This window comes from Phyllobates terribilis, unplaced genomic scaffold (assembly GCF_046119375.1).
Source record: "Phyllobates terribilis strain yellow unplaced genomic scaffold, ASM4611937v1 Scaffold_1__5_contigs__length_1240528914, whole genome shotgun sequence".
In the NCBI taxonomy this organism is placed as follows: domain Eukaryota; kingdom Metazoa; phylum Chordata; class Amphibia; order Anura; family Dendrobatidae; genus Phyllobates; species Phyllobates terribilis.
Genome location: NW_027362761.1, coordinates 1090917521 through 1090931383, shown reverse-complemented (window position 1 = coordinate 1090931383; position 13863 = coordinate 1090917521). Strand labels below are relative to the sequence as shown.

The window sequence follows — 13863 nt, the reverse complement described above, 5'->3', positions numbered from 1 at the left end:
CACGTAACACAGCAGATCCCCTACATACAGTATACACAGCATGTCAAACAGCAGATCTCCTCCATACAGTATACACAGCACGTCACACAGCAGATCCCCTCCATACAGTATACACAGCACGTCACACAGAAGATCCCCTCCATACAGTATACACCGCACGTCACACAGCAGATCCCCTCCATACAGTATACACAGCACGTCACACAGCAGATCCCCTCCATACAGTATACACAGCATATCACACAGCAGATCCCCTCCATACAGTATACACAGCACGTCACACAGCAGATCCCCTATATACAGTATACACAGCATATCACACAGCAGATCCCCTCCATACAGTATACACAGCACGTCACACAGCAGATCCCCTCCATACAGTATACACAGCACGTCACACAGCAGATCCCCTCCATACAGTATACACAGCATATCACACAGCAGATCCCCTATATACAGCATATACAGCACGTCACACAGCAGATCCCTTACATACAGTGTACACAGCACATCACACAGCAGATCCCCTACATACAGTATACACAGCATGTCAAACAGCAGATCTCCTCCATACAGTATACACAGCACGTCACACAGCAGATCCCCTCCATACAGTATACACAGCACGTCACACAGAAGATCCCCTCCATACAGTATACACCGCACGTCACACAGCAGATCCCCTCCATACAGTATACACAGCACGTCACACAGCAGATCCCCTCCATACAGTATACACAGCATATCACACAGCAGATCCCCTCCATACAGTATACACAGCACGTCACACAGCAGATCCCCTCCATACAGTATACACAGCACGTCACACAGCAGATCCCCTCCATACAGCATATACAGCACGTCACACAGCAGATCCCTTACATACAGTGTACACAGCACATCACACAGCAGATCCCCTACATACAGTATACACAGCACGTCACACAGCAGATCCCCTCCATACAGCATACACAGCACGTCACACAGCAGATCCCCTATATACAGTATACACAGCACGTCACACAGCAGATCCCCTACATACAGTATACACAGCATGTCACACAGCAGATCCCCTACATACAGCATATGTGGCGCCCCTGAGGGTTCGACCACCACAGGAATGCTGCACTTCTTCAATGGAGTGTGGTGTTCCTCCTCTGAGGTAAGGCCAGTGTGATGGTAGTGTTCCAGCCTTTTGCATCCAACACCACACTTCTCCACCAGAGGGAGCTAGTATGCACTAGGTGCTGCTCCCCTGGTTACAGGGAGACTGGGGAACACAAAGTGGTAGGAACCAGTTAGTGGGTGTGGGTGGAGGAACAACTAGAGAGTGACACTTTAGATTTCATATTTAATAGAATGCCATCTTTGATCTTTGTCCTTCTGCTGGTTGTTCTCTGGTCCTTCGGTCCTTGTTAGTTGGTTCTTCTGTGGTCCATCAGTCTAGCCCTTGCTAGTCTGTCGGCTGTCACTGTGCTGTCAAAATACTGTGTGTGATGTGACTTCCCTCTGGGAGCGCGGATCCTGTGTGGGCCTGCACCGGCAAGGGACACAGCCCTCGTACCCTGGCCTTGGGATAAGAGGTAGGTTGCAGACATGGAATGTCTCAACCCGGCCGAGGACCAGGATCAAGAAGGCCCGGGAGCTTTAGAGTGTGGCTCCCCAGCAAATGGGTCCCGGGGAGGATGCAGACGGAGCGGAGCACGCCACCTGTCCTCGCCTACCTGATCTATTCAGAGGGATTCCGGCTGCAAACGGGTACCGGCCCCTGACACCCGACCTTGTACTCTACGTCCAGGACGGGAAAGCCCAGTTAGGCCCTGAGGATCCCAACGGGCGTCGGATGGAGAGGAATTGCCACCCGAGCCCTACACCTGAGAGGAGCTCAGAGGGAGACCCGGCCTATCTACACACGCACAGACAGGAAAGGGTGAAGTCTGTAGTGCAGGAACACTCTGGTGTAGGGTCGCTACCGAACACTGGACTTCCTCGGAGGTAGTCAGACCCCCGTCCCTGGTGGCCGCAGGACTCTGTGAGGAGCAGGGAGTCGCCTTCCCGCTGACATCTCTGAGTGAGTAAAGCCTTGGAAGTTCACCCCTATGGCCTCCGGACAGTTCATTACGCGCCATACCACGCAACGCGGTGCCCGTACTCCCGCGCTACTGATACCCCCCCTTCATCCTGTTTGTCTGCCCTGAGGCCACGCTCCTGTGGGGAGCAGTGAGAACTTTAGCCGCCATGACATCGGGCCTCGGCGGACTGCTAGCGGCGCTGGTGGCCCTTCACCAGACACCACAGGTGGCGTAGTCGTTAATCAGCCACTCAACCCGGGATAGCCCACACCATCTCTTTCTAATGTGACGGCCCTGAGCACGGGTCGGGCCCGGGCCACGGCTGCATCCTATCTCTTCAACGCAGGGCCCGACACAGAGTCCCCCAACACCCAGGGTAAAACACGAGCTTTCTGAGTAGAGGCGTCACACATACACAGCAAGTCACACAGCAGATCCCCTACATACAGCATACACAGCACGTCACACAGCAGATCCCCTGTATACAGTATACACCGCACGTCACACAGCAGATCCCCTATATACAGCATACACAGCACGTCACACAGCAGATCCCCTATATACAGTATACACCGCACGTCACACAGCAGATCCCCTATATACAGCATACACAGCACGTCACACAGCAGATCCCCTATATACAGCATACACAGCACGTCACACAGCAGATCCCCTCCATACAGTATACACAGCATATCACACAGCAGATCCCCTATATACAGAATACACAGCAAGTCACACAACAGATCCCCTACATACAGCATACACAGCACGTCACACAGCAGATCCCCTACATACAGCATACACAGCACGTCACACAGCAGATCCCCTACATACAGTATACACAGCACGTCACACAGCAGATCCCCTACATACAGTATACACAGCAGATCCCCTACATACAGTATACACAGCACGTCACACAGCAGATCCCCTATATACAGCACGTCACACAGCAGATCCCCTACATACAGTATACACAGCACGTCACACAGCAAATCGCCTAAGAAACAGGGAAACGCTTAAATTACAGGCTTAAGCTTGCATTAATAGGGCAACCAAGGAAAAAAAGAAACTGCTAATAGTAACATTGCCAACAATAATATAGAAGGGAACCACATTTCAAGCAATAAACTTTGTAAAATAAACTTCAAACCTGAAGAAAACAAAAAAGAACTAATAGTGTACAAAAATATACAAGAAGCGCCTACAAGGATGTGCAGCAGCAGCAGAGAATCCTCCAGGAGCTGTAGGAAAGTTCTGCATGTGACCACTAGAGGTCACGCTGAGAAAACATGCTGGAGATGTAACAGCCACAAAAGCCGTGCAAATCAATATGTCACCAGAGCGTTCTTTCTATTTCCCAAATGCCTCATGATCCTCACACAGCCTCATTAGACAATGCCGATACATTATTAATAGATTACTGGATGAGTGATCATCCATATCCAGGCCCTCTACCTGGGAAAGCAATGAAGTCTCCTGACCTTTGGACAAACAAAGCGAGAGTAATCCCTTTATTAAGTTGCCGTGTTCGAAGCAAATAATTATTTTCTTCAGGTGATCGACCAACTATTCCAACCATGGAAGAAAGAACGACTAACAAATTATCACCAGTGGCCCCCACCTCAGCCGAATTACAATGTAAAAGTGGTCATTATTCAGAAAGTTTCGTGTTACGCAGTGGGCTGCATTGCTACATCCATTATCAATTATCTCTGCCCCTACATCATGCTGCGCCCATATTACATAGCAAAAACCTGCTAACAGAGTCCCTTTAAAGGAAATCTGTCAACTGATTTTTGTTACCTCATTTAAGAGCAGCTAGATGTAGGCAAATAGACCCCGAATCCAATGATGTATCACTTCGTTTACTGGATGCAGCCGTTCTGATAAAGAGTTCTTAGAGTCAGCAATGCAGCAGAGCTGAGGAAGATAACCCCGCCCACACCAGGCTCTGTATGTACATTATCTATTGACAGTGAGAGGCTTATCACAGAAGGGGGCGGAGTCAGACTAGCATGCACTGCTACTGTAGTGCAGATAATGATAATCACCAGGTGATAAAACCTTTCCTGTAAGTAAACAACAGCACACAGCCGACATGTGACACATTGTTGAAATCTGTGTTTTAACCCCTACCTCATTCTGTCCTCAGATTACATAACAAAAACCTGCCACATTCCCTTTAAATGTTGCATGGTGAGCAATTTGTGATTGTGTTTGTCTATATGTAGTAATGGGATTAAACAAGTAGGCTTTCTTTAGAGACACCCCAGACAAAGCCTAAAAGCTGAAACACCCGTCGAGGAGGACACCGTCTCGGTTGCTTGAATTACTCTTTTGCTATACTGATATATGGACTGCACTGATGTTTTTATCTGCACTTGCACTTTATATTGTTACTATATATAATAACATTGCTATTTCCAGGAGTTATCTCAATTTGGCGGTTTAATTCTTGTCATATTAACTATAGGATATATGGAGAATGGTTTTCTTTTCGCTGAATGCATGTTTAATTATTGGAGACCTAAAAATAGGAATGTACGCTGGCTCAGCTATTAACAGAGCTGACGTGCAGGAGATGATCTTCATTCAGAGGCAAGTGAGACAGGGCCTTGCTCTTCACAAAAGTGTTTGTCTTGCTTCTATTAGTCATTTATGGCATACCCTGCAGGTATACTGAGTGCAATAAGAAAATCCTTTTAGCTTCCATAAAAAAAACCTAGTGTGCTCTTCTGTTATGATCTGACATGTGGAGAAATGGACACGCAGCAATCTAACATGGATGCCATAAACTTTTAAAGGGCATTTGTCAGATGATTTTTGCTTTGTTATCTGAGAGCAACATGATGTAGGGGCAGAGACCCTGATTCCAGCTATCTGTAACTTACTAGGCTGCATGTTTTTGCTTTAATATAATCACTGTTTTATCAGCAGGAGATTATCACTAAAAGACTAGGTGTCTCGTGCCTTCTGATCCAACCTCGCTCTCACCACTGATTAACAGCTTTCTGTCAATATAAAGAGAACACAGAAAGCTGCCAAACAGTGGTGTGGGCAGAGTTATACAGAGCTCAACAACTCAGCTCTGCTAGATCAGCAGCAGAGAAAGCTGTGGTTCTATCACAACTGCTGCACCCAGGCAAGTGTCAGGGCCCTGGACAAAGGTGGGGGGCCCACTCACCATGGGCATAATTTCCGCAGTCGCAGCAGTCACCACCATGGCCCAGTTGGTGAGGGGCCCGCTGACACCAGCAAATACTTCTCGGACACACATTCAGCTTAAGTGTATTGCAGCGCACAGACCAAAGGCCAGCAGCTGACGTCTGTGTATACGTGACCGGGGGCGCTTGGCAGTGACGTCATGCACTCCTGTCGCTTGCACGCTGAAGTCAGCTGCCAGCTTTAGAAGAGGACGCCGCATGGTGGGGGAGGGGATGGGAAGGATATATTTTTATTTAAATCAGTGAGTACACGGTTGCTATACTACTACATGGATGACTATGGGCTGGGCATCAGACTGTCTGGATGACTATGGGCTGGGCATCAGACTGTCTGGATGACTATGGGCTGGGCATCAGACTGTCTGGATGACTATGGGCTGGGCATCAGACTGTCTGGATGACTATGGGCTGGGCATCAGACTGTCTGGATGACTATGGGCTGGGCATCAGACTGTCTGGATGACTATGGGCTGGGCATCAGACTGTCTGGATGACTATGGGCTGGGCATCAGACTGTCTGGATGACTATGGGCTGGGCATCAGACTGTCTGGATGACTATGGGCTGGGCATCAGACTGTCTGGATGACTATGGGCTGGGCATCAGACTGTCTGGATGACTATGGGCTGGGCATCAGACTGTCTGGATGACTATGGGCTGGGCATCAGACTGTCTGGATGACTATGGGCTGGGCATCAGACTGTCTGGATGACTATGGGCTGGGCATCAGACTGTCTGGATGACTATGGGCTGGGCATCAGACTGTCTGGATGACTATGGGCTGGGCATCAGACTGTCTGGATGACTATGGGCTGGGCATCAGACTGTCTGGATGACTATGGGCTGGGCATCAGACTGTCTGGATGACTATGGGCTGGGCATCAGACTGTCTGGATGACTATGGGCTGGGCATCAGACTGTCTGGATGACTATGGGCTGGGCATCAGACTGTCTGGATGACTATGGGCTGGGCATCAGACTGTCTGGATGACTATGGGCTGGGCATCAGACTGTCTGGATGACTATGGGCTGGGCATCAGACTGTCTGGATGACTATGGGCTGGGCATCAGACTGTCTGGATGACTATGGGCTGGGCATCAGACTGTCTGGATGACTATGGGCTGGGCATCAGACTGTCTGGATGACTATGGGCTGGGCATCAGACTGTCTGGATGACTATGGGCTGGGCATCAGACTGTCTGGATGACTATGGGCTGGGCATCAGACTGTCTGGATGACTATGGGCTGGGCATCAGACTGTCTGGATGACTATGGGCTGGGCATTATGCTACATGGATGACTATGGGCTGGGCATTATGCTACATGGATGACTATGGGCTGGGTATTATGCTACATGCATGATGAAGCATGATGCCCAGCCCATAGCCATCCATGTAGTATGATGCCCAGCCCATAGTCACTCATGTAGCATAATGCCCAGCCCATAGTCGTTCATGTAGCATAATGCCCAGCCCATAGTCATCCATGGGCTGGGCATTATGCTACATGGACGACTATGGGCTGGGCATTATGCTACATGGATGACTATGGGCTGGGCATTATGCTACATGGATGACTATGGGTTGTGCATTATATATGGAGGTGCATTATACTATATGGTTGACTATGAGCTGTACATTATATTATATGAAAGATATGGGCTGTGCATTATACTATACCGAGGACTATGGGCTATGCATTAGACTATATGTATGGTATTGTAGAATTTACAATAGATATCAAGCATGTAATGTAGGAAGTAAGTGAAATCTTTGGCATTGTACTATACCTATATTTCTCTGCAGTATCTGTGCATCATGAATCGTGGTATGTGTTAAAGGGGCCACTGAGACTCTTTCGCCCGGGGCCCAGGAAAACCTGGAGCCGGCACTGCAGTAAACTAAGTGATGCATCACTGGAATCAGAGTCTCTGTCCCTACATAGCAAAAATTTGCTGACAAATTCCCTTTAAAGAACCAGTTACATAAAATGAAAACAAGGGTACAATAAAAATTGGAAATCAAAACCTATGATAGAAAACAGTAGGAATGTAACTGGTTGTCATGAGTATCATGTACAATTTGTTGCCATTAGCTTTCATACATTTGGGTCCTTAGTCTTTAGAATTCAATATCTATGATTATATGAAATCCTGACATCCGGTGTATTATATATTTTGCTTTAACATGTGGCTTTACGTAGATTTAATAAGATTTTTCATATTCTGGACAAACTGACCTTTATTCATGTTTTCGCAAACATATAACATAACCTAATGCTAAACAAAACAACCACCAAAGTTTCTCCACAATGTTTAAAAGGAACATATTCAACATCTAAAATGTCAAATATTCTGAATTATGGAACACACCTAGAAAGATAAATACAAATTATTTATATGGGTAGGAAGCTTCTAAGATGACAAACAATGTGGAAGATAAAGGAGAAAATGCTACAAAATGCACACGTTCTGACAGAAAATCGTGTAAAAACAATGATTACTGTATTTTTTGGACTATAAGATGCCCTTTTTAGTAAAAAAATAAATGTTGCGCGATTTTAGTCAGGAGGCTGCTTCCTATAGTCGAGGAGAACGCTGATTAGGAGAACTGCTCTTTCTCCTCTAACCTGACACTGATGTAACTGATGAGTGCAGAACAGGAAAGAAAGCTACTAAAGATGAAGAATTTGTTCCAGGTCTATAAACACTTTAAAATTTGGTAATGTGGTGTGTGCAGGCGTTGATGCCGCAGGCCTGCGCGCGTGTGCAGGCGTTGATGCCGCAGGCCTGCGCGCGTGTGCAGGCGTTGATGCCGCAGGCCTGCGCGCGTGTGCAGGCGTTGATGCCGCAGGCCTGCGCGCGTGTGCAGGCGTTGATGCCGCAGGCCTGCGCGCGTGTGCAGGCGTTGATGCCGCAGGCCTGCGCGCGTGTGCAGGCGTTGATGCCGCAGGCCTGCGCGCGTGTGCAGGCGTTGATGCCGCAGGCCTGCGCGCGTGTGCAGGCGTTGATGCCGCAGGCCCGCGTGTGTAGGCGTTGATGCCGCAGACCCGTGTGTGTAGGCGTTGATGCCGCAGACCCGCGTGTGTAGGCGTTGATGCCGCAGACCCGCGTGTGTAGGCGTTGATGCCGCAGACCCGCGTATGTAGGCGTTGATGCCGCAGACCCGCGTGTGTAGGCGTTGATGCCGCAGACCCGCGTGTGTAGCCGTTGATGCCGCAGACCTGCGTGTGTAGGTGTTGATGCCGCAGACCTGTGTGTGTAGGTGTTGATGCAGCAGAGCTGTGTGTTGATGTAGCAGAGCTGTGTGCATGCGTCCATGTAGCACAGCTGTGGGTGCCCGTGTGTGTGTGGCAGAGTTCTGTGTGTTTGTAGTAGAGCTGAGTGTGCATGTAATGTGAATGCAGCAGTGTTATGTATATGTGCGCTGCAAACACACACACATATCTGCTGCATCAACATTCACTCCTAATTAGTATGACTTTTCCTATTTTTTGCTGTCTATACCTAGGGTGTGTCTTATAATAAGATGCATCCCCTATAGCCCGAAAAATATGGAAATTAATTTTTTCTCTTCTATTCCCCGGAGGAGGAGGGGTGTGCGTGACAGGAGTTTGCAGAGCATTACTGTGCTGGCTATGTAATCATTAAATATGCGTATAAAAATAATAAAGATAAAATAAAATCTTGATAATTATGTAACATTAGAAATGATTCTGCATCAGAAACAAACTGAAATTAAATGTTTAAGCAAAATTTTATTTCCCAGTATGCATTTTATACATTTACAATATACATTTTCACAATTTACACATATATATGTATACACACACATTTCAGTATTCGATATCTAATAATCTCATACTCCAGGTTTGATAAGACTATGTGCTCAATTATACATTTTAATAGCAAATGGAAAAAAAACAACTTAATGACCATTTTTTTTACGATTCCTATTACCCTGTAATAATATCAAAAGGGGTAATAATAAACGTCATACTTACACTTGGCCATCAAGCCTGAGGTTTCCATTGAAATCATACAGATGCCTGTTAGGGCTTTCACATTCGATCCTGCCAGATAAGCTCATCAGGGTGTCAATGTCTTTCATGTCAGCTGTCAGGGAAAGACCCTGGAAAAAAATCCAGACAGAGAAAATAGGTGTTAAAGAGAGTTATATGCACCTCTTGGCGCCATTGTTTCGTTTTCTTGCTCCATTATCCGTTTATATATTTTCTAACATTTTGAACTTGATTAAACTTCTTTTGACTTTTTTTTTTAACCATCAGAAAACCTCTCGATGTGATCACTAGTTTAGCCATGTAGATCAGTGTAGTGACTCCCCTGCACCATGACATATCCCAGGAATACTATGTGATGGGAATAACCTATTAAATTGGGAAAAGAGTGTATCCATAAATTCAGGGTTGGAAAAACTATTTTTAACTGGCAATCACCTTTAAGAATACTCCCATATAATAACATTATCACTTGATATCTATACACAATCCAGATATATGAAAGCACTAATAGCCAACCTAACATGGCGTAACAGTGTGGCCGTAACAGTGTGGCCGTAACAGTGTGGCCGTAACAGTGTGGCCGTAACAGTGTGGCCGTAACAGTGTGGCCGTAACAGTGTGGCCGTAACAGTGTGGCCGTAACAGTGTGGCCGTAACAGTGTGGCCGTAACAGTGTGGCCGTAACAGTGTGGCCGTAACAGTGTGGCCGTAACAGTGTGGCCGTAACAAGTCAAGTTTTAAAAGATAGATTGGAGGATCCGACTAATATTTATTGTGTGTGGGGAAAATCCTAATAAAAGCACAAAAATCATACAACTTAAAAGAGCACGTGTCAAACAAAACCTGCAGAAAAGAAGGAACTGCCTCGATTCATAAGCTCTGCAACATGCCATCCACTCTTGAGTGAACAGTTTATATTCATCAGCACTATAGGTGCTAGAACTCCCTTTGTTTCATTTCTGGAATTGAAAGGCCGCACCTCCGTTAAACCTGTGAGAGGTTTGTCAGACAGGAGAGTAAGAGCAGAGAACAAAGAACTGCATCCATTTCCAGTCATCCATCTCGGTGACTCTGCTGCTAACAAGTTATCACAGTAAAAGATAATGCCTTACCAACACCAGGTCAGATTACCAATGCACTGCAGGATGCAGCAAACCTCAATGATAAAGGCGGGGGCGCCCTAAGCAAATTCCATTGGTGTGCATGTATAATACTACCCAGCCACCCCCTCCATGAATTGGTAGGTTAGTGAGTGGCTGTCTGCATCAGTATCCTGCACATGTGCTGCCCCCCGCCTTTATCATGGAGGCTTGCTGCATCCTGCAGTGCATTGGTAACCTGACCTGGTGTTGGTAAGGCATTATCTTTTACTGTGATGTTTTTTGAAATGATGTCCAATGGTAGCCATCGCTAACAAGTTATCACAATTCACCCCAAGCACTGCGACTTATACAGAAGACGCCAATACTTTGGGGTGATTTTTTTGGGGGGAAAGACAACATAATTTTTAAGTGATTTGCAGATTGTCTATTTATATATCCTAACAAATGAGATCAAGTATTCTGAAAGTAAAATACCGGTAATTTAAATTAAATTTGTTTTAACCTCTTTATTATTGGCTTCAACTTCTTCATTATTTAAAGTTAAACTTGTGTAAACCAACTTAATTACTGTATATCTTGGACTATAAAACCTTCTTATAGATCTGGGACAGCTTACTGTGATTGAGGAGGATACGGATACAGCATCCTTCCTGATCACTGAACTATATGCACAGTGGTACAGTTCTCTCTCCTCCAGCCAGACACTGATCAGTGTGATCAGTGCAGGGCATGAGAGAAAGCGACCAAGATCTGCCTTTCAGGTCATGTGATCAGTCACATGTTTGAGTGTGTTAATGTAGCTGAGCTGTGTGTGCGTGTATATCAGAGCTGTATGTGTAGAATATACACAGCAGAGCTGAATGTGCTTGTACTGTGTCAGCAGTGTTGTGTATATGTGTATAATACACTTGCTGAGAAAAAATAAAAAAAGATCTACCACCTCCCCATTCTACCTTTGTGCTTTGAAATTAGCAATCTTGACCCCTCCTCTACTTCACACCGCTAGGGACATTTTAATTAGTAGCGAATATGTTTTCCCCATTGTCTGCTTTCTAAACCTGGGGAGCGTCATATATAGTAAGGTACATCTCATAGCCCATGAAATATGGTAGTTTTGAGAAAATTCACTGATTATTTTTAATGCGCCCCACCTACTTAGACAAACTTCTGACTTGAAAGACATATGCCTGGATTTATTACTTTGAACAATATGAAATTAAACATGGATTCAATAAACAATATAATTTTGCAAATTACTAAATGTCACATACCTGGCGGATTTTAAGATTGGTTTCCCCATCAAGGTTTGAGGTCTCAATGTAGCACATGGCTTGTGGCTCACTGGGGTAAAACAAAATATAGTATAAGGAACAATAAACTACACAGGAAAACTAAATGTAAAAAAAAAAAGTTTCCTATTTTTTTTTTCTTTTTTCCACTTTAAAAGTAGTAAAAGTAGAACACACTGCACAAATTGCAAAGGAAAAAGCACTAATTCACAAAATGCATTGGAAGCCAAATGAAAAGCTTAGACAGCCGCCAGCTAAACTTCAGATAACACAAAAAAAAATGGAAACGTTTGCTTGATTTGTCTTAATGGATCTTTGTAACCGTATTCCAGACTAAAAAAGGGGAAAAAAATAAATGGTGACAAATGTTAAAAGGTTTTGCTACTTCAAAAAGGTGATCTCAGTGTCCAATGTGCAGATGAATGTGACATAAGCAGTCCTCCTCCTCTATATTTTAGGATGGCTTCGCTGGTTCCTTTCAAAAGTCCTATTTTTAAAGCCATTGGTTTGAGTGTAATCATATAAATACATCTCCTGCAAGGAGACACAGTACACTTGTCTAGATCGGGAGCTCCTGCATGAATGGTGCCATCTCCCCAATAATGGCTACTTAAAACCCTAGGAATGCTGTACATTACCATTGTAAAAGTAATTTACAGTCTGGACAGCAAATAAAACATTTTTTGCTTGCATTTGCTTTAATTGGTGCAGCTGCTAACCAATGCTTTTGGCTGTGAGCAGAATCAATCTCCTTCCCCCTCTGGCAGCTGACAATCTTTCAGCACAGATAATAATTGTGAGTTTTAGAGTATAAGGTATACACTGACTGTATAGCCATTTCCATTGTAGTGAGCAAAGAACTGGCTGTCGGTAGAGTAATAGTTGTGCCCAACCAGCATAATGAGGACCTGCACAATGCTATAAACTTTAAAAACTAGTTTTTTTTACAAAATTTAAAAAGAATACATTTCTATCTTTCTAATTTATAAAATAAGATTTTTACTGGTAAGACAAAGCCTTTAAAGAACGGCTGATAAAGACTTCAAATCTGAAGTGACTCCTAAGTCGTCTCATCCCTACAATTGTTTATTTTGGATGAACCCATGATGTAAAATCAAAGATGCCATGAAAAAAAGAAGAAAAAAAAGAGTTAATAAAGTTTAAAAAAAAAAAGGGGCTAATTGTTCTCTTGGGATATATATATTTGGGGGTTCCGGACTTTGAAGTCACCCTAAAGTGTTTACAGAATCATAAAATACAGCAGGTAGCATACAGTTTGAAGCAGGTAAGAACCACCATGCTTTCAAATACAACATGACAGGTGGTAGCTGCATGCCGCCATCAAAGTGGTCCATGCAACCCAAAAAAAAACAAAAAAGGCATTATCATATGCAAATATAATACATTTCTTTTATCACACGAGGTCATAATAAAACATGAAAGCACATAAAAAGATAGAAAAGGGAAAAAAAGGATAATCAGAGCAAATAACCATGAGTGTGGATTAGTGAAAGCCTTACAGGTAACATGCAGTGGTAACCGCCAGGCAGAACAGACTGCTCACATGCTACACGTGATAAGCAGTGATCTGCTCTGTGCAAGGGATCCTCTAGGTTGTGTACTGAACATTTTGGAAGCCATCTGATTTCTTTTCATTCCAAAAGGAATATAGATTATGTTTTCTAACTATTATTGTACCACATGAGTATACATGTAGGCACATTTATATACATAATAAATATAGGATATATATAGCCTAGGTTTGAGAAGTGGTATCAGATGAATAGTCACATTTAAAGGGAATTTGTCAGCAGGATCTCACTCTCCATACCAATTATATGGACATGTAGCGCTTTCAAAGACAAGTCCAGCAATAGCTTCACATGTGCAGTCCTCTCCTCCGTTACTGAGAAATCAGTGTTTGTATTGATATGAAGAGGAGCCTGAAGACTATGGTAGATCTGAAGCCTATGTCACTCCAGCTCTATTCCCCGCCCAGTGCCGTCCTCTCTTGCTTGACTATTGACTCCTTTGCCTGAAGTCACACAGCATAGAGCCTGTCAGTCAAGCAGAGGGAGGCAGTGCTGGGCGGGGAATAGAGCTGGAGTGACATAGGCTTCAGATCTACCATAGTCCTTCAGTCTCATTT

At 44.7% G+C, this 13863-nt stretch overlaps 1 protein-coding gene across 5 annotated transcripts in view; it reads right to left on the bottom strand.

The window, feature by feature from the left end:
• ATP8A1 (ATPase phospholipid transporting 8A1) overlaps positions 1 to 13863 on the bottom strand; it is a 250232-nt gene that overhangs the window by 141305 nt on the left and 95064 nt on the right. For all 5 annotated transcript variants that reach the window (XM_073645564.1, XM_073645562.1, XM_073645563.1 and 2 more), the window contains exons 9-10: positions 11697 to 11766; positions 9305 to 9432 (exon numbers count right to left, since the gene is read on the bottom strand). In XM_073645564.1, the coding sequence (XP_073501665.1) occupies positions 9305 to 9432; positions 11697 to 11766 (198 nt within the window). The remainder of the gene's footprint in view (positions 1 to 9304; positions 9433 to 11696; positions 11767 to 13863) is intronic.